Source organism: Cygnus atratus, chromosome 1 (genome assembly GCF_013377495.2).
Source record: "Cygnus atratus isolate AKBS03 ecotype Queensland, Australia chromosome 1, CAtr_DNAZoo_HiC_assembly, whole genome shotgun sequence".
Classification (NCBI taxonomy): Eukaryota; Metazoa; Chordata; class Aves; order Anseriformes; family Anatidae; genus Cygnus; species Cygnus atratus.
In genome coordinates this window covers 14,304,411-14,324,286 of record NC_066362.1, presented here as the reverse complement: position 1 = coordinate 14,324,286, position 19,876 = coordinate 14,304,411, and the positions used below count along the sequence as shown (strand labels likewise).

Below are 19,876 nucleotides of genomic sequence, written 5' to 3'. Positions count from 1 at the left end.
CTTTTTCCTACTTCTGTTTGTATTGCATGATTAGTGTAAAAAAAAAAAAAAAAAAAAAAAAAAATATATATATATAAAATTAAAATGTTCCCTTTTAAAATGCTTTGTGGAAATAGGTATTTAGTCGCTTGTTATTAAGATCATATGGAGAATAATAAAAATGTGGCAGTCTTTGAAACTGCCATGATTTTGGAACCAGCAGTGTTTTTCCTGCTTGAAGAGTGGAAAATACTGTTCTAATTTGCTTTAAACTATATCAACTAACGCAACTCATCTCCTTGATAGCCACCAAATACTGCAAGCGTTGCCAAAAAAGGTGCTACTTAGCTCTCTTGTTTTTTCAGTAGCCTCAAGACCTTCCAGGAACCTAACCAGGCATTGCAAGTGAATTTCTTAATTTTATTTATTTAATTTCTGCCCGTGAGTCCTTAAACCAAATCAGGAGGAGATACGAGTCTGAGCCAAACACGGATGACAAAGGCGTGGGAGATGCTGGCTGCACCGGGGGAGCCTTGGGCGGGGTGCCGAGGCTGTGGTGTCAGGTACTGGGGCAGGCTGCGGTGACCGGAGGAAGAGGGCAGTGGGGGAAAAAAGGTTTAAACCCTAGGAAAAGAGAATTAAGAAATTCTCTTCGATGACAGCTTTCTTGCAATTGCTTCTTTGCGTGAGTATTTCTACCCATTTGCATATTATTTTGTGAATATATATGAAATCTTAAGAGTTGTCAAATTTAATTGAAACTGATTACGTTGCCTTAATAAATACTTCCTAACTGTGAAAAGTAATGTGGGAAGGAAAGGGAAATGGGTATTTGTTTCCTTATTTTTAATGATGGGCATGGTTGAATAAAAACTTATCCTAAAAAATAAAAAATAAAAATAAAAAAAAAATAACAAACAGAATTGTCATTAAGAAAGAAGTACTCCTGGCTGACATTATCATCACTTTTCCTGCCTGCTGACAGTGGGCTTTGTACATAGGACATCGTGCTTCCTTACTCTTCAGAGTGAATGAGGAAAGTGGTGGAATTGTGTTTTATAGGAAGATCAAATTCCCTGTATTGCAGAGCTCTTCATAGATCTGGTATGTATTTATTTTTGTTTTATTGGGGAGGTGTGGAAGCTATTTCATGGTGTAAACATGTGGTGTGACTACTTGACTGAGTTTTCTTAGAATTTGAGATTTTTGTGGCTGTCATTTTCATTTAAGTGTGAAGATGGCTGTGCCCAGGTTTTTGTCTAGGAGAAGTGCTTTGTGCTTGGCTGATGTGACCTCAGTTAGTGCTGTCTGGACAAATTCTCAGGCTTCTTTATTCAGTTCTAAACCTAATGGGAATTGAAGTGGTGGCGCTCTGTTGGGCTGCAAGACTTGCTAAAATTAGGATTGACTTGTCAGACCTGAGATACAGCCATAAATGTAGGCATTATGGAATGCTATTCCATAAACTGAAGCATTTTCTTGTAATATATCCATAATATTCAATCTTATTATGGATAATTTGAATTGAACTTCTACAAAACCCTGGAGAAGAGCTGGTTTTCATCAACAACAGAAGATCTGTTTGTAGAAGTATTCCTGCTCGATGAAATTTTGACCTGGACTTTTGCCGTCTGCTTGCAGTATGGCTTTGACCTGACTGTGCTGTAGGCTTGCCTGGCACTCGAAAGGCAACTGCGCTGCTGTGACGATCGTTCTCATGCTGCACTCAAGATGCGTGGCTTTGGAAAAGATGCTCGAGCTTTCTTCAAACGTGGAACTTCTGTTGAGAGGGAGCTGCAGTTGTGACTCACCGCCGGGCTATAGTGGGAGGGCTGCGGAAGGAAAAGCTGAAGGAAGCTCTCACCACTGTCTTACATGACTAAAATGTAAAGCAAGTATTAGTCGTTCCTATGCTGCCTTATTTTTGGCTTAATTTTGGTATCAGGAGCGTGGCTTTGGCTTTACAGGTGTTTCACGTCTGCTCTACATACTTTTTGACCCGCCGGGGTTATCACTTTCAAGAGGTAACCACAGGTATCGATTTCAGGCTGTTTTTTAGCTTGTGTGGTATTATTTAACAGCGCATAAAAAGAAGAGGGCAAGTGAAGCTAATCCTGTATTATCTCAGTTTTTGACTACCATTAGGATGATGCCATTGCCTTAGATGCACTGTTTTGCACTTGCACTGAGGCAAAAAGTATAAGGGGTTCAGAGGATCCTACCTCAGTCCTGTGAGCAGAGCAGTCAAAGTGACAGCCTTGCCATATCATAGGAAAACACCAAAGAGTACAATGGGACACAGCTTAATTTTAATATCAGCAGACCAGGGAGAGAAAGCTAATTTTAATTTAAATAAATTAGATCACTGAGAAGGCTGCTTGGGAATTATTTTTAAAAAGCAATAATAAGAAATGGCATATTAAATTTTTCTGGGTCAGGTTTGGGGAATGAAGTCTTAAAACAGACATTAGGGCTTTTATTCATATTATTTGTGAACACTTCCATGGAGATATAAAAACAAAGCAACTAGGAATACTTAGCTACTTATTTAGGCAATGATGGGGAAAAATATCTCAGACTTGTAAAGAAAAACCTTACAGTAGCTTATCGTGGGCTGAAGCATGCATAATTAAACTATTAAGTCACAGTGGATTATTCCAGCACGAGTCTACTTCTGAATTTCCTTCGTTATTTGATTATGATGCTGCTGGTGATGAACTGAAATCAAGACCTTTGATAATTTAATAAATCCAGTACGAGAAGATGAATATGATTAGACTTGGAATAGAAATGTTATTGTACTGATTTTTAGGTACTTACAGTAACGCATATATTTGAATCAAGTGTTCTTGAGTCACTATTTTAAAGGCATCAGTAAATCAGACTTATTTTGCATGAGACCTACATTTAATTTTGTTTTGGATGTTTCAGGTTGCTCATTTTTTCTGTTACTTGTAGCACGTGGATATTCTAAATGGAACAAACCAGTTTTTGGTAATAACTTATGCTAGGTAAATTCAAAGCCTTCAGCAAAGGTCGCATCCTGACTGAGCAAATGGGGATATGACTTCATCTTATGGAAAGCTTTAGGCTCCTCTTTCCTATTTAAGTGGCATGTCAGAGGTTGCCTAGGAAAGCATCTTTTTGGTAGACAAAGGGGACCTTTTGTTCCCATCTCAGACATCAGCTGGTGGGGCTCACGGAACAAATTCTTCATTTTTGTGCATCTAATTTGCAGTGATTAAATTATGAAATGAAAATTAAAGGCCATGTTGGGCAGTCAGAGTATTTGTACAGTGAGATTCTCTGTCAGAGCAGGAATTACTTGTCTGATCTAAACCAGATGAAAAATGAGGAGGGTGGACTTAACATTCATGATGTTTTAAACAGGAAAAATACTTTTTTATCCCTTTGAGTGACGTATGTGCTACAGAATTTCTAAAAGTAGGCTGGTTTTGGACTCATTTGTGGACTTAGAAAACTTTTGTATACCTGTTTTCTAAATTATTTGCCTGTTTTCCTTGCTTGATACTCGTATTAGAGATGACTGCAGATGTTAGAAGTTATCTATAAAGCAATATCCTTATCTTAACAGTATAGTTGTAAACCTGCAGCCCAATTATATCATAAATGAAAACAGGCTTTTCCAGTGCTTCTGTAAGGAAATGATTAGTTAAATGAAAGCCTATCAGCAAAGGGAAAGATAAAGTCCTGTAAATGTTCTTGAGATGTTTAAAGTTCAGGGAGTATTTGGTTTTTACCATTTGTCTTTTAAGAGAAATAAATCTGTTTTGAGCCTCATTGCTTCCAAGTTTTGATCTGAAAGATTTTTCCTGCTGTCAAGACAAGCTGACTTCAGCTTTAAGAACAGTGGCCACAGGTGCTGCAAGGAAGACTCAGTTGTCCAAGGACTGTATGGTGTTAACACGTGCACCTGAAATTGCTTCAGCAGATGATTCTGGTAGGTTTTATAGCAGCTTAGTCTGCAAAGGCCAAAAAAAAAAAAAAAAGCTCTATCTGTATCAGTAGTTTGCAGTTCAAAGTCACATGGCCATATGCACTGCTAGAAATTCTTCATCCTATTTGCAGTTATATTCTAAATCGTTCACACCATGACGCTAATAAATGGGATCTGCAGAATGATTTTAGACTCGGCACATCCTCAGCGCAGTCGCAGTGATTTGGCCTGGGAACGTTAGAGACTCAGTGTCTTGCCTAGGAGGCTAGTTCCTAGCTCCTTCAAAACCTGTGTTGTCATCTTTTTTTAAAAAAATAATAAAATAAAAACGTTGCCACTTAAAAGGCATTTTAAGCTTATTGCATTGTGTATTGTATGTGTGCTCTTTTTTTGCTTTGAGGGTGATGCCATTTTTTGTTGTTTTTTCCCCTGTACGTGCATTTCGTTTTGCAGAAGTTTAAACCTGATGTAGCGACTTATCTTTTAGATCATAAGCTCCATAATTGTTTTCTGTAAATAATACTGAACATTGTAGTAGCTCACTGTCTGCCAGCTCTCCAACAGAGAAAAATACTTCGTATTCTCATAAATTACCCTCTTCGTAGGTTTTATATTCTTTCATTTGCCTCCTCCTAGAAAGTAATTTCAAGCCAAGGGCTCTGGAGGCCCTGTCAGGACGTTCCTCAGGCTCATGAATTCCCTCATCAGTAACAATGGCTCTGAATTTTGAGATCTGTCTTTCCCATGTGGAAAAATAGCTCAAGCACAAACCCGAGTCTGATGATCGTTTCTGACGTCTCTTCTTAGAAGAGAATTATAAGTAATTCTATGTTATTGTATACTTTGATTGTAATGAATAAAAGTATAGCAGTCCACATACTGTTAAGCAATTGCAATAGGTATTGCTTTGAAAATTAATGCCCTTTGGTGTATCTCTGCATTATTATCCTACAAATAAGCATTATCCTATTAAACTTTGTCCCATTAGGTGCCAGAAGTTATATTTCTGCCTTTTTAGTTACCTTCTCTGTATGTAAAAGGATGTAATTTAAATACACCACGTTAATCACCAAAGGGGTAAGTAAGATATTCTACAATTCAGGCTTACATCCAGACTGCACATGAAGATAAAGCCAACAGAGTCTACGTAAACTTTCTGAAATAAATCCTGCCTGGAGTACGGATGTCCATAAAACTTGGAAATCAGTGACAGTCATGCTTAAAACTCGATAGTTTAAATAATTCCCTTCTATGTTACTTTTCTCACTTCTAGATTTAGTTTCATGGAATTTATTTAATTGATTGCCTTGATGCTAGAAAAGCAAGGAAATTGCACTGTTGTCCTGATGCTAAGGAGAGCTGGAGCCGAGTGTAAGTGTGTTGATGATTATTGCCATTTGAACTCTTCAGAGACTCTCCTCAATGAGCAGGTAGTGATTACAATGGTGATAATGCAGTGAGATCGTTACGCTTCGATTAAAATAATTTGACTTAAAATAGGGCTTTCTTTTCGAGAATGAGAAGAGAAGCAATTGATAGACAAAGAGCTTTTGGTCTCTGTTGGTTATTAGCTGGTATTTGTTTATAGAAAATCATTAGGTGTACACTTAATGAATTTTATATACATAAAAAGCTGTTGTTTAACCTTTGTCTCGCATGAATCAGCAGGCCACACGCAGTTAGAAATTCTGCATGCTAAGTTCTGTCCTTGAAGTAAGTGGTGCTTAGAGCCCTCTTCTCTTAGGTGGAGGAGTTTGTTATAATACTGGATGTTGAGAGAAGATTTAGAGTGAAAGCTGTAGTGGGTGAAGGCTACTTTCATTTCTCTAGTGTCATCAAAGAATTGAGCAAAGAGACCCTGGCCCTCTTTTTGAGGGTTAGTTGAGTATCTTTTGAGGTTTGGGGTCAACTGTAGAAAGGAAACGTTGACTGATCGTGTGACATTGCTGATAATTGCTATCAGTTGGTAACACTGTGCAGTTACTGATTTCCTGGAGCAGAAATGTGTGAATCTAGAAAGACACAAGCAGATAAAGATACTGCAGCAGTCTCTATATTGCTGCATACTTAAAAGCAAAAAGCAGATACAGATAACATCGAATGTATGCGCCAGTGTTTTTAAGGTAAACAGTATTACCAAGGTATTGTTAGTAACCTTACTACTAAGCATATAACTCAGTAAATACAAAATTCAGCTGAGATTTAGAAGAAATATAGATTTAATTGAGAAAGGTGTAGTTTTGTTATCCTAATTAGGTCATGCAACACTAAGAGGAAGGTATTTTAAAGTATTTGGTTGCAGAGTAATGTTTAAAGACATGGTCATTTGTCCTGTGAGGCATCACTGCAAGGAGATTACCAAGCCCTTCTTCAGGATTCTGTGTTTTGCATGCTATTAGTCCATTATGTTAAAGAACACTGTGCTGCTAAAGATAACATCTTGCAAATGAAGTCGTGTTAGACTATCAGCTTGTTTTATGTGAAGTTAGTATGGAATCATGAAAACCCTAGCTTTTTTTTAAAGAGTGCTTGATATTATGGCTATCACTTAAGTTATGAAATGCAGAAGAGAATCTTAATTGAGGCTGGGAGCAATAATACATATTTACATTCTAGGTGGCTTCTCAAGTGGGAAGATACACATTTTCTCTCTCTCAAATTGTATGCCTGCCTCATCCACCAACGTGATTACTACAGGATCATCCCTTGTAGTCCTTCCAAGGCGCATACGAAATGTATTCTATTTCTTATTTTGAGCAAATCATCCTTTTAAGATTTCTTCATCAACATTCCCTGTTACGCTGATACAGCTCTTTTTTTCCTTATCTGCACCTGCCCACTGTGTCCCTCCTTCATGTGCAAATCTCCCTGCTCGTCTGTCTCTTTGTATCTGTTAAAGTGTAAGCCTTGCCCACTCGTTCCTTATCTCCTATAAATGCTCTATTCTTCCTCCCATGATGTTCCTTTTCCTAAAAATACCCTCCAAGACTAACATTTTAGCTGCTGCACTTTTTCAACCTTCTTAGCCCTTTCTGCTCTCATACCCACGAGGAGTTGAGGGGATGATGGATATGGTTGGCAATTGCATTACTCTAATAATAAACATTGCGTGTGTAGATGCATTTATAAGTGCTTTTATCTCCCCATGCCTGCCTTCTCTCCCCCCGGTGTATTCCTTGCATTCTTAGACTATAAACTCTTCGGGGAAGCAGTCTTGTCGTGGTGTTTTTATATGGAACAGTATGTTCTAACCCTAACGGAGGATAATGTAATGTAAACACGGTGCGAGAATACTTCGTTATTATGTAAGATGTTCTGGCTGGTGTATGGGGGAATCTCAGCAATGACTGTGACGTCTGCACCTGATGGTGGTGTTAGAACTTAAAATATGGAAAACTGGACTCTGAAGGGGGCTATGAGGTCTGTCAGAAACGCTCCGTGCCTATAATGCTGAAGGAGGAAAAGATAAGGGCTTAATATGAATGAGGGCTTAACATGAAAGTGCAGCTTAAAACAGGTTGAATACCCTAACGCTGTATCTATGTACAGCATCCTTAACCTAGCGTTTCTTTGTAGGTGTTTTTGGTGCCTTTACAGACACGTGAAAGAGAGAACCTAAGTGATTTTAATGGAAAGACAATATAACAATCCTCAGAAAGGGAGAATTGTCATCTTGGGCTCTCCCTGACAGTTGGCACTCTCCACAGTGCTGGAAAAATACATTTTGTGTTTTGAATGAGCTTTTGCTACAATACTTTGACGATAAAACAAATGTATCCTGATCCTTACAGGGCATGAGAGTAGTTTTTTGAGGAATTGCATATAGTACAGCTGTCTCTGTACAGATGAGAGGAAAGCTGTGCTTCAACAGCACCATCAGTGACAAGCCTTGTTTTTCCTACAGAGATACAAAAGGCAGTGTTATAATCACTCTGCCTTGAGAAATGCCAATGGAAAAAAGGTAATTAATGATTTTTTTAAACATTAAAGCAAAATGTTAAACAAGAAGGATTACCAAAGGGATTTAGTGTTAAGCAAGGGCCTGTTCTCCACTCCACTGTACTCCTGAAAGTTTTCATTGAGAGTTTAATGTTTACTTTGTCAAAATGTGTCTTACGGGGCAGAACTTCTGTCAGTGGTAAATCTCTTACTCATCCAGAGAGCTGGTTTAGCTCTGCTGGTACAGAAAAGCTAAAGGGATCCTTGTCTCAGTGTCAGAAACTTGTGATGAAACCTGCTGTCAGGTCCTGGAGCTTGGAAAACACTGAGCCGACCGGTAGGGTCACAGGAATTGAATTTTTGTGGAAAATACTTAATAAGAAACAACCTGTTCAGGTAACTGCAGGGTATATAGCTTTGTGTTTTAAAATGGAAGGCACAGCTGTTTACCATGCTTCTTTTCCTAGTCACTACATAACAGTTTATATATGGTTTTTCAATTACAGCAGAAGGTCGCTGTTCTTTGAGCCATCCTGACAATGCTGCAGTGTAACAAAGCTATTTGAGAAAATGAGCTCAGCCTGAAAAGTTGCCATCCGAATAGATAATATTTGCTTTGTTTTCAATCCATATTTATGATTTATCTTCAGACTTCTACTGTAGGCTTGATCTTCATCTCCAGTGTTCATCTATTCAGATTTTGGCTGAAGTGCCTCTCTAATTTCATACTGCTGTCACTACATAATCTGTGTCATCTTTGAGGAAGGAAAACATCGTTTTAAAATTCTTGTATTAATTGTGTTCCTGCACAGTATAAGGGCAACCAGTAGTCCAAAACACGTTTTCTCTGAGGGGATCTCAGAAGAGGGTAATAAGTAGCTTAAAACATACAGATGATTTGTTCAGCATACGAAAATGGTCTGAGAACAAGGTAAAAAAAAAAAATAATTAAAAAAGCCTTGATGTGATTTAAGAACATGTACTTAAAATTGAGTAAGAAAAGGCTGGTGAAGGCCTGCCAGCGGGCTGACTAATAGCACAGCCTGTAAATAATATATGCATATCACAGGCTTGTTTAGGAATGTGTTAGCAGGTAATGATATGCAGGGTTTATCTATTCTTTTATGGCCAGTGCATCATTTTAGTCTCGTAATTGTGTCAATTTTAGCCTAGCCAAAAGATTCTTAACTGACAAAGAGGAGTAAATCTTGGCTGCAAACTTTCAAACCCCAGTTAAGGCCAGGTTTGTTAAATTAGCAGTGACTGAGAGTATTTGGTTTTGGTGAGTGCTCCAAGCACAATGGCAAGGAGGAGAGGCCTTTTTAAAAGCACACTGATGGGAAGCGTGTCGGGCAGTATTGAAAACACAGTTTTATCTAAAAGCTCTTGCTTGAGGAGAGGCCCTAAGAACTAAAATGTAACTCTAAGATGGTACAGAAAACTCACCAATATTGCACGACTTTGAAACAAGTGATTGATAAAGGCCAAGGTATGCTCTGCCCACCTTGCTTGCACCCTGAAACTCTGCAAGTAGGGCCAGATGGTCAAGGCTAATACATAAAGGTCAAACTTTAAAGTATGTTGCACTTTGTATATTTGTAACCTTGTAATGCCCAAGAGTCTCACACCTGTGTGGTACTCTGCTATTGCAAGCAGTTTGGTGGAACAGAGATCCCCATCTCTGGTGCTTTTCAAAACTGAGAATCTAATGAGAATGAATGAAGGAAATAAAGCTGAAGTTTCTGTTTGTGCTTGTTTCTCTGTCTTGATTGTTAGTAACTATTTTTTCAGCTGACGTGTTCTTCTTTCAGTATTTTTTTTGTCTTTATAAGTGCTTACCAATCTCTTCTGGTACCCTCCCTGATTTGTGTTTTTTTCAGAGTTTCTTTGAACTTTGTCATATCCAGGTTCTTTTCTTTTTCCAAGGAAGAATAAATATGATTTGAGGCTTGCCTCTATGGAGGGGGATTTAGGTATTAGTGTAGTTATATTAGTAAAGGTACCTGTTACTAACGTTCATCATACATGTATTGCAATGAATAATAACAATTTTAAGAAAATTTTGAACACCTAAGTGACTTCACAGTAAAACAGACAAAAAAAAAAAATCAAACCCATAGCCTTCCCTGTTTCCTACTTTAAGGAAGGAAAGTGAGGTGATATAATCAACATACAAGGAAGAGTGACATTAAATGATACTTTCATCCCAGGTTAAATCATTACAGGAATTGTTACCTAAATAGGTGAAGATTGTAAGCCTTGATACAGCTGCCTGAAACCCTGCAATAAAGATAGGATTCGTTTGACCTGGTGGGGATGACTATGGTGTGTGCATCCGATTTGGGAATCCAGACTTATTGGTGGAAAGAAAGTGGCACTTGGGTGATTCATCTTGTTTGGAATTAGGTTAACCAACTAGATGAGATTAACTCTGTCCTGAACGTCTCCTTTCCCTGTCTGTGGCAAAAGGAGCCTACAGTAAGTCAGGTAGAAACTAAAAGGCAGAATTCATTTCACCTCGTTTAAGCTGTCTAAAAGTGATCTAAAATTGTCATCATGCCTTTTCAGTCAGCGGACCAAGTTACCATAGGAAGGCAATTCCCTCTCCTTTTAAAAATAATGCTTATATCCTTAATATGTCTCCATACTGCTCTAGGGATTTATACGCTACGGATGCCCTAGTGGCCAGAGTTCCCTGTAGACGGGGCCTTAGACTTATTTCTCTATTAGTAGAGCAGCTATAAGTAGAACTCTGGCATGGTCAGATGAGCTTTGATATGTATAATAAGCGCAATTTGAGTTATTCCTATCTGAGCTCTCTGTTTTGCTGTAACAGAGCAGTCAGGTTGGGCCATGTGCCTCAGGGTCAGCTGGCTTTTTGTGAGCAGCCTTTGCTCAGTAATCAGGCAGACTATTTTTATGTTCTTTGGAGGTCGGTAACTTCTGGTAGAGGGCACAACGAATTGCTGGGTTTGGTAGCTTTTGAAACCATTCCAGCTAGATTTCTGAAAGGACATTTGGACATAGCTAAGTGTAATGCAAAATAACTTAGTCTACGCTTTCTTGCGTATTTCTTCTGGATCTTGATCATCTAGTCATCTGATATGCATTCTCGAGCCAATTAGCAAAGGAAAAAGGTAAGGACTTCGTTTCCTGGGGGGTAAAGCAAGGCTGAATGTTTTCTCTCAGTCGCTTTTCCTGTTTATATATCTAAGTGAAAATAGACCAGGGCAATGTTAAGTCTTGCTGCCTTTTTGTTCTTGTTGGAGGTGATTTGGTGACTCATGTTGATTGGGAGTTTTTCCAACTTTAGCATAGCAATTGGAGGTGTGCATTTGTTTTTTTGTTTTTAAAAAGCAAATTCTTCTCACTAGCCTTGTAGTAAAACAAGCGTGAAAAATAACAGCAAAATTACACAAATATCTGAAAAGTCCTATTTTTGGGTTCATTATTTTGCTCTTTGTGATGTCCTTCTACTGCCTCGTTTACAATTTTTTATAGGTAAAAGCTGAATTTCTAATGTAAAAAAGCAGATGCAACAGGTTCTCTCACTTTTTAAGAGTGCAAGATATCATATTTTCCAGTGTATAAGAATATCCAGAATGTGGTGTTAATTGTAAGGTGCTGCCTACAACTCACAGACTGGCCCTTTCTTGCTGTTGTCCTTGCTTGGCTGCTTGTTGGAGGAGGAGGAGCAATGCAGTGGCTGGGGGAGCAGTCAGGTCCCTGTTTTGGAAGGAAAGGAAGGATGTTGTATTTCCAGTACGTATTCCTATGTATCTTGCAGACAGAGCACAAGTTAATCTTCCTTCAAATACTTAGAGTGCTCTTGTCTGTCTTCTCCAAAACAAGCACACATTGGCTCCATTAAGTTGAGCACATTTGCTACATTCAATGTCTTCCCTTGCAAGGCTTAGTCCTTATCTTTTTTCAGTTTGCTTTTCTTCCTACACTCTCCTGAGCTTTTATATCCTTCTTTGCCTACTATCTTCAGCTCTCTCTTTGCCTTGGCAACATACCTTTTCTCCTCAATATTCTTCTCTTGTCCTCTCCCAGAATTTTTGCTGTTTTTCTCCTGGTTGATTTTTCTCTGCACTGAGTAATTTCTGCTGATTTTATTTTGCTCCCTGTCTCCCAATAGTCTCTGTACTCTCTCTCATCTTTTTCATAATCTAGCTTTTAATTAATATTTGAAAGTAAATTGTTGATTCTTATGACTTAACAAGATAACGTTTAAAATTGGCTTGTAAGGGTTGGTTCTTTCTGATAATGCTTATTACTTCTGTTTTTCCCCATTTTCATGCATATATAAAAAATATCTCATTACAGGTTTTAAACACTAGGAGCAAATAATGATTATATAAATCTATTATTTAAAAAATTTATATTTAAAATTTCCTGTAAACAGGGAGAAATAGTAGTTGTATTTGCAAATACGTAAAACCTTTGAAGCGTGTTTCCTTTGCAGCAAGGGGAGCCAGGATGATCATCAGTAGGCTTTGTCTAGGCTAGACTTGCCAGTCCTGTTGTAACTTGAATTGTCTGATTTTCAAGCGTGCATCTTCTATGACTGTAAACTTGGATACTTTAGGGAATGGTAAATAGGATAGTGAAACTGGAAGAGAATTTAGATGATTTAACTTTCAATGCTTTTTCATGAGGTCTTAATTTTATTTAACATTGTTGCTTGTTTCTAATAAAAGAAAACTGGAAGTATAGTATCAGAGGACACTTTTTCTCTGAGTTTTCTCTGAACCCTCAATGATACCTAATGTAATAGGTAGAGGATTACCTGCAAATCTGCTTTTTCTTCCTGTTTTCTTTTTCTTTTTGAGCTCTTTAGAACTCTGTGTTAGTCTAGTTTTTAAACAAAGTTTCCTTTAGTTCCAGTAGGGTTTTTTTGTTTGTTTGTTTTGTGAAGGATGTAACTGACCGTGATGGCAGTCTGTTCAACATTGTGCATTGTTTCAAGTGGTGCTCTACCAGCTGCCAAAATTAGGACTACGTTGTTAAAAATCTTGATTTTTGGAGGCCAATGGTGAAATCAAGGCGTTTCGCTCTGCCTATCTGTGCAGCAGAGGACCGAAAGGAGACCGAAAGCTCCAACATGATGGTTTGGAGAAGAGGCTGGGTGTGCCTGGACAAGTGACAGCATTGCTGACTCAGTAGCTGCTAGCCGCCGGTGCTGAGAGGAGCTGGTAGGGTCAGAAGACAGGAGGAGGCTGACTGGCGTGGTCCTACGCTTTTAGCGGCATCGCTCAACAAAACCCGCTTCGTGCCACGTAGGAGATGGAAGATAATGAAAGCCAGCATGATTAGCTACTGAGGGGTGTCACTACACAGTTGCGGAGTGGATGGTGATGACTTACCACCTACATCATCGTGTCTTCAGTGCCAAAGAAACTATTTGTAGCCAGCTTTTAGACAAGGCAATGCCAGGTGTCTCATGTGATTGCTCAATAAGTGATGGGAAAGTCAGATGGAGGAGGGGAGAGGGTGTAAGAAGAAAAAAGGTAGAGCTAACTTGCAGGCCAGCAAAGCATGCACTGGATTTTTCATCAGCAGTAGATGATTAGGATACGATTTAGATGAGACTTGGGGAGGGAAAAAAAAAAAAAGCAGTGGAGATATAAATTGCCTTACTGATTGCAAGATCAGATCTCGTGTCTGGACAGACCTCTCTGCTTTCTGTAAATTCCTCCATTATTGTGGTTACTTTGAACTCCTTTCTTTCCTACGTAAATATTTTGTGTGTAGCTGCCAAAATTTTTTCTGATAAGATTTTTTTTCATTTCTTCTACTTAGTCCTTTTCTCAAAAGTGAAAGTTTGTAGGTATTTCTCCAGACTCCTTTCCGATCATTTGTTGTCGTTGCAAATGTATAACGTGGCGTGTTGTTTTTAAATCAACATCCTGTTTCTCCAAAGAACAGAGCAAACGGAAAGCAAGGGGCTACTTTGGCATGTACTTCTATGTTTGTGTTGCATGTTTTATGTATAAAATTAAAAATATTCCTGATGGAAGTAATTCAGGACTAGAAGGCTTTCACAGCACTCCCTTAATTGAAAACAACCCATCTTTTTTTTTCTATTTTTGAATGTAGCATGTTCTTCTATTTATAATATACAGCGATAGATAATCAAGATGCATGCTGTAACTTCATTCAGACTTTAGACAGACATTTGAAGTTGTTTCTGTTCCTTGCAGTAAAGAAAGCGTACATAGAAGAACTTGAAGATTTTGGCTGATGGCCAGACTAACCTGGTTAAGGGTGTATTTGCAACACTTCAAATAAATATCTGCTTCTGTTACTGCTATATCCATTCAGAGTGTAGGGAGAAAAAAAGAAAAACTTCCTTGTGTCTTTTCATGCAGCTGTGTAAAGCCAGGGCACTGGCAATTAATGATTGAAAATAGTATTTGTTTGTATTGGCCACCAGTTGCCTTTTGTACGAGAGATTAGCTGGAAAGTATGTGCTGAAGGATGCCCAAGTCTTCGGATATGGAATTTCAAGGTTTGTTGTAATGCTGTGAAGGTTGCTCTGAGGCAAAGCCTCAATATTTCACGTGGTGGTGCCAGTGATTCCCAGAATCTAGTCTACACAGTTGACATGGGCACGGACAGGATCATTTGTATGTTAGCTGTACGGTTGAGGAAGTGTAGGAAAACCCAGGAGGGTTTGGGTGTGACTGGATGTGTGGGGCCTGTGTCAGGCCTTTGGGCCTTCTCATGGCTGCTCTGGACACCTCGTCCTTGGCCCTCATTCCTTCTCTGTATAAAAATGCCTCATGTTTCTCTCCCTTTCTCCTTGGTTCCTCCCATGTAAACAACAAGGGACATGCTTGACTGACGTTTGACAGACTGCTGTTTAACCACCCTGATGAGTTGTGTTTCAGGTAAGATCATCAACGTGGCCCCGTGTCCTGCTGGGGCGAGTGGGCTGGAGGAACTTGCTGCTGAAGCGGAGAGGGTTTTGGCTCCGTTTGTGCTCGGGATGACACGTTACTTTTTTGAAGGAGCTTTTTCTTAGAACTGATTGAGTCCAGAAAAGGTGAAACAAGTCCCATCTTGTTTTCTGCAGGAGCAGAGCTGAGACATCATCTTTACAGTAAAGAATTCCATACAAAAATCCAGTAAAACTATCTATTGGCTAAGAAATACGAAAATCTTGCAAGAATATTTGGAAAAGCTGCTTACGTAGATACTGTGGTGATGAGCACGGTATAAAAACATTGACAGAATATACTGAAAAACATCCTGCGAATATCCTGTCAAAATACCTCTGTTTAAAAATATTTCTACCATAGGGATTTTTAACTGGGAAATTTGTAACAAGTAAAAACATAAAGCTCTTTGGAACGCTGAATAATAATAATTAGTAAGGCAAAGGAGATACTCTAAGCTGGAGTTTAAGATTATAACGTGGATTTAATAATTGTGACCCAATTTAATCCTTTTGGTTACGTAGTGTAGCTTGATCTCCTATGAGAGGCAGATGTCAGACTGCATGCATGATTTTTGAGTCATTCTGTTAGTCCTTAGAAGGTAACATATGCTTTACTCAGTTTGGATGAATAGAAAACTGTTTTATCTTAAGACTGGAATTTAGTTTGTCATTCTACAAGGTTGGAGCAGTTTTTTTTTCCTGAGTGGAAAAAATAATATTTGAAAATGTGACTAGAATGTAGGCATTTAGACAAATTGCAGACCTGAGAGAAAATGCTGTTGTCAAAAGAATCCTAACACAGTAATGATTGTACACGAGATCACAAAAGGAATAAGTTAGAAATATATTTAGACTAGAAATCAGAAATTATCCATTCTGTTTAATTATTTAAGTAGCAAAGATATTAAAGTGATCTAGTTTGAGGGTGCAAAAAAACACTCCATTATTATGTTGGATGTTGAACTTTGAGCTTTGTCAGAAAAGCTGACCCTACATACTCAGCAAACCATTTGCCTCTCTTTAGACAAGGTCTGGAAAATACTGCTAGTCATTTGTTGTCTTTTGACTAACACTAATACTTAAATCATTCTGTCTCTAGCTAAATAATTTACAACTGTTTCTGTATGAAGATGCTTTTTCGCTAGTAACAGGGAGCAACTGACAACTGATTGTAAAGGACAGGAGGATATGTTTTTAAGATATTTAGTGACTATTTGGCTGTGGTAGTTTTTTGTTCTTGCTGTTTTTTTTTTTTTTCCAAGGGAATGGATATACTTGCAGGAACAAGCTTTCCATTTTCCAGTACCGCTAAGATATGTTCTTAACTCTGTCCCCTCTAAACATAACCCTCCTCATAATAAGGACAGATAAATACATACAAATAATGAGATAACAAAAATAAGCACAGCCATATTTGGGGTTAATAATGTTTTCCTTGATGTGCTTTACTAGCATTTAATCTGACAAGTAGTTATGCAAAAAGATACTTAAATTTTAAATGGTTTTTCCTTTGATGAATGGCTTTCTATACAACCTCAGGTTTTCGAACATTGGACAGAGTGGTTATTGGGTATTCTTTTTTTCCCCATTCACACTTAGATTTCTTAGCTAATGAGTACTGGGCAAGAACTGGGCACAAAGAACATCAGATTTGCTGGTATGGATGGAGGGAGGGAAAAGCAACGGTTTGGTCTTGGGGCCAAAGAATGTTGCCAGCCCAAGGAGAACTAGAAGAATGATGAATTCCTTTTAAAGTCGTCTTTGTGTTTCAGTAAGCATTTTAATGAACAAATACTACAGCCTGGCAAAAGATCAAATGGCAGATTATGTCAACAAGACTTAGTTTAAAATTATGTGGGTGACTTAAAAGAAATTCAAATTCATAGTTATGTTCAACTGTAATGCTGCTTCACTGGGTTTATAATGGGTCATTCTTAGAGTAATTGTAGCATATCGTTAATGCTTTTTTTCTTAGATACCCAATGCTTTCTGAAGTTTATCTGCAAACTTCAAAAATTTCCATGTACAAACATAAAAAAGAAATTCAAGAATTTGAATGTATTTAAAATTCTTCAGAGGTATTAAGCATGATATTTAGGCTGTATGTTTGTGTGTATTTGGAAACAGAATATTTAAACAAGTAAAAGGCAAATTCATCTCTATTTTATATGCTTTTTTTCCCCCTTTTATAGAAGCAAAACCAAACTTAGCTGGATGGTTGGTGTTCTCAAGCTTCTGGTTTTCCACCTGAGATCTCCTGCAGCACATCTTTCCTTCCTATCACGTGCCACTGTTCTCCGTATCCCCTGCTTTTGCCCGTTTTCCTTGTTGTGAAGGTTCAATGAAATGAAGTTTTAAAATGGTAGTAGTGTCACTGTGGCTTGTGAATAAAATATCATTGGTGAGTTCTCAGTAAATGATCTTCCATTTACCTCTGTAGAAGTGAGGCAAAGGCTGCCATTAGAGGTCTGTACTGTCTTTTAAATCATCCCCGCTATTCCTTGGTGTTAATGGGAACAAAGTTGAACTACTAGCAGCATCATGCTGATGACAGATGTCCGTCTTTTAGAGTTAGCTTAGCTTATCATTGGGTATGAACAGGTGGTGGCAGCTGTTTTGAAGGAAGAGAGGTTTTTCTTTGGAATTTTATTGATAAAAGTATTATTTTTCAACCTCAGCTGAAACACAGGGAAAACTCATTTTAGAAGGATCACAGTGATATTATTATGAAATATTATTTAAAAGTATCAGTGCAGATGATTCCTGCGGACTTCTGAGTATATAGGAGATGTGAAAAATCAGTGTTTCTGTATCTCTGAGATGTGAAAAGTCAGTGTTTCTGTATCTGAGATCACTAGGGAGCGATCTGAATAGGAGTAAAACTGAAAATATTAGTGTAATCTCCCTAGGAGGGGTATTTTTCAGTGTTAAACTAATATGAGAGCAGCTGATTCTGCTAACAAAAGTAGACAACACTGGAGACTGTTTGGGATGCTTGGGCACCCCTTGTATTCTTCTCAGCCTGCCTCTTCTAGATATCTTGGAATCAAACCCCATGAATGTGTGCAGACCTGATGACATGGATAAAACTTTGACACAGTTGCTACACTTAAGCCAAGTGGGAAACTGGCAGAAACAAGGGGAACAATTACCTGTTACAGAGAGACCTTCAATTTTGTTTATAAGAGAAGGTCAGAAAACGCAGACCAAAAATTCCCCGAAGACTGCATTGACTTTACACCATTAAGAAAGTAACAAGCAAACTTAGTATTAGCTTCTCAAAGTCTGCTGGATGACAATATTGACATTTGGCTTCAGTCCCGTTGTATTCACTGCCACTTCTGACAGCCTTTTATGTTTCTAAGGACTTGTAGGAATTTCAAGTCAGCTCTGTTGTAATCTTGAAATTGCACGTGAAGTAATCTTTCTAGGCTTATTAAAGAGGTCTTACTTGATGCAAAAAGGAAAGATGCCTGCTTTGTACTTACTGAGTTTCGTCCTGTTGTAGTAGGACTAAACCATTTAGGCCAGCCCTCTGTTTCTTTCTGGTCACGTAAAGCAGTTGGAAGACAAGAAGTTTCATCACAGAGAAGCACCACCAGAGGTCTGATTTCCATTAATAATGGACTGCTGAACTTCTCTTCCTGAGCATCAAATAACATGAAGTTGGGACACAAGCACTGTTTTCTTCAGAAGCTCAGCAACACCTGGAAGAAGGATTTGTCCTGGGGTAATCATAATCTTTGTGCTTCCACACTACCCCATTTTCTAGTTATTTCATGTTCACATTTTGATCAAATTTAAGCTTGCTATATGTTGTCTTCTAAAGAAACCCCTCTTTTCTATTTCTTATTTTAAAAGTATGTTATCTAAAAGAGATCAAGAAGTGAATCTCTCAAGTTGTTTGACCATGGTTGCCTAATTGTGTCCTGTTAACTGATGCCTTGGCAGGATAAGTTTAATTTATTGCCTTCGTGTGTGCTGCTTAATGTATTATTTGCACAACGACTGTCCACAGCTCAAAACAAGGATCTGTCCAGATAAAATCAAGTTAGTAATATTAAAGTTCCTAGTTCTTGAAACCATTTCATTGGTTTCATGCCTGAAAACTTGCTAAGAATGTGTTATTTGGTTGGTTTGCTCTGCGTAATATTTTCAGGTCTGTCTTTATGGTATTTGGGAAGCAGGATTGTTTATTTTAACACTGACATTGGGAATACAGTCAACTTATAGAAGGATGAGAGTTTTCATAATCAAAATGTAAGATTCAAGCTGCTGTAGTACTGTCATGCCTTAAAAAAGGAAAAGACAACAGGGAGTAGATTAGGATGGGCATTGGTGGTAAAGGAGATGTTTAAAGGTATCTTAGGAGAAAGGCTAAAAGCATCTTTACCTTGTGTCCTAACACATATACTGTTCAGAAACAGAAAGAAAAGCATTGAACTTGCTGTTTTATGATCAGGATAGATTAAGAAAATGTGTTAGTATTACTTAAAAACTGAGTGTATTTCTGTTGCTTGTTCTTTTTTTTTTTTTTTTTTTTTTCCTCCTTTCACATTATTTAAGTAACTTTTCTTTGGCCGGTCTGGAGGGTTTCTTCCCTTTCTCTTTCTGATGTTGTTCAAGATTCATTGTGGAAACTTTTTTTTTAGGTTTCTCTCTTCATTCTTGGAGCCTTTGGCATGATGCTTTCCTGCAAATCCCTTCTGTTTAAAAACTCTGCCAGCATTTCTTTGTAGGGCTCTCCTTGCCATTTTTCCAAGCCTCTGGTCTCCTCTTTGTCTGGCAAAGCAAACGATCTCTCTCAAAAAGGAAATCCCTTCCCATTTTAACTTTATCTGACGCCTGTCTAATGCACAACCTACACCTGAACGTCTCAGAGGAGGTAAACAAAGGTTGTGCCCAGCTTCCTCTAAATGGTTAGCCTCTGCTTTGCTTAGGTTAATAACAAAACCAAACAATAATAAAAAAGATGATTATGAAGCCGTTCGGAGCAGTGCAGAGGCTTTCTGAGCTTCTTTTTTTTTCGTTTTTGTTCAATTGCAGGTTGAATA

The 19,876-nt window shown here is 38.2% G+C and overlaps 1 protein-coding gene and 1 long non-coding RNA gene across 11 annotated transcripts in view; both read left to right on the top strand.

The window, feature by feature from the left end:
* SRPK2 (SRSF protein kinase 2) overlaps positions 1–19,876 on the top strand; it is a 148,978-nt gene that overhangs the window by 31,435 nt on the left and 97,667 nt on the right. For 2 of the 10 annotated variants that reach the window (XM_035549593.2, XM_035549592.2), the window contains exons 4-5: positions 14,711–14,772; positions 17,015–18,552. The exons of 7 other annotated variants lie outside the window; for them this stretch is intronic. In XM_035549593.2, the coding sequence (XP_035405486.1) occupies positions 18,483–18,552 (70 nt within the window). In that variant the 5' untranslated portion in view covers positions 14,711–14,772; positions 17,015–18,482. The remainder of the gene's footprint in view (positions 1–14,710; positions 14,773–17,014; positions 18,553–19,876) is intronic. One more of the 10 variants, XM_035549597.2, reaches the window with a different exon arrangement.
* Positions 154–4,294, top strand: LOC126913154 (uncharacterized). The gene is made up of 3 exons (XR_007707744.1): positions 154–542; positions 965–1,083; positions 1,621–4,294. It is a non-coding gene; the product is annotated as an uncharacterized LOC126913154 (long non-coding RNA).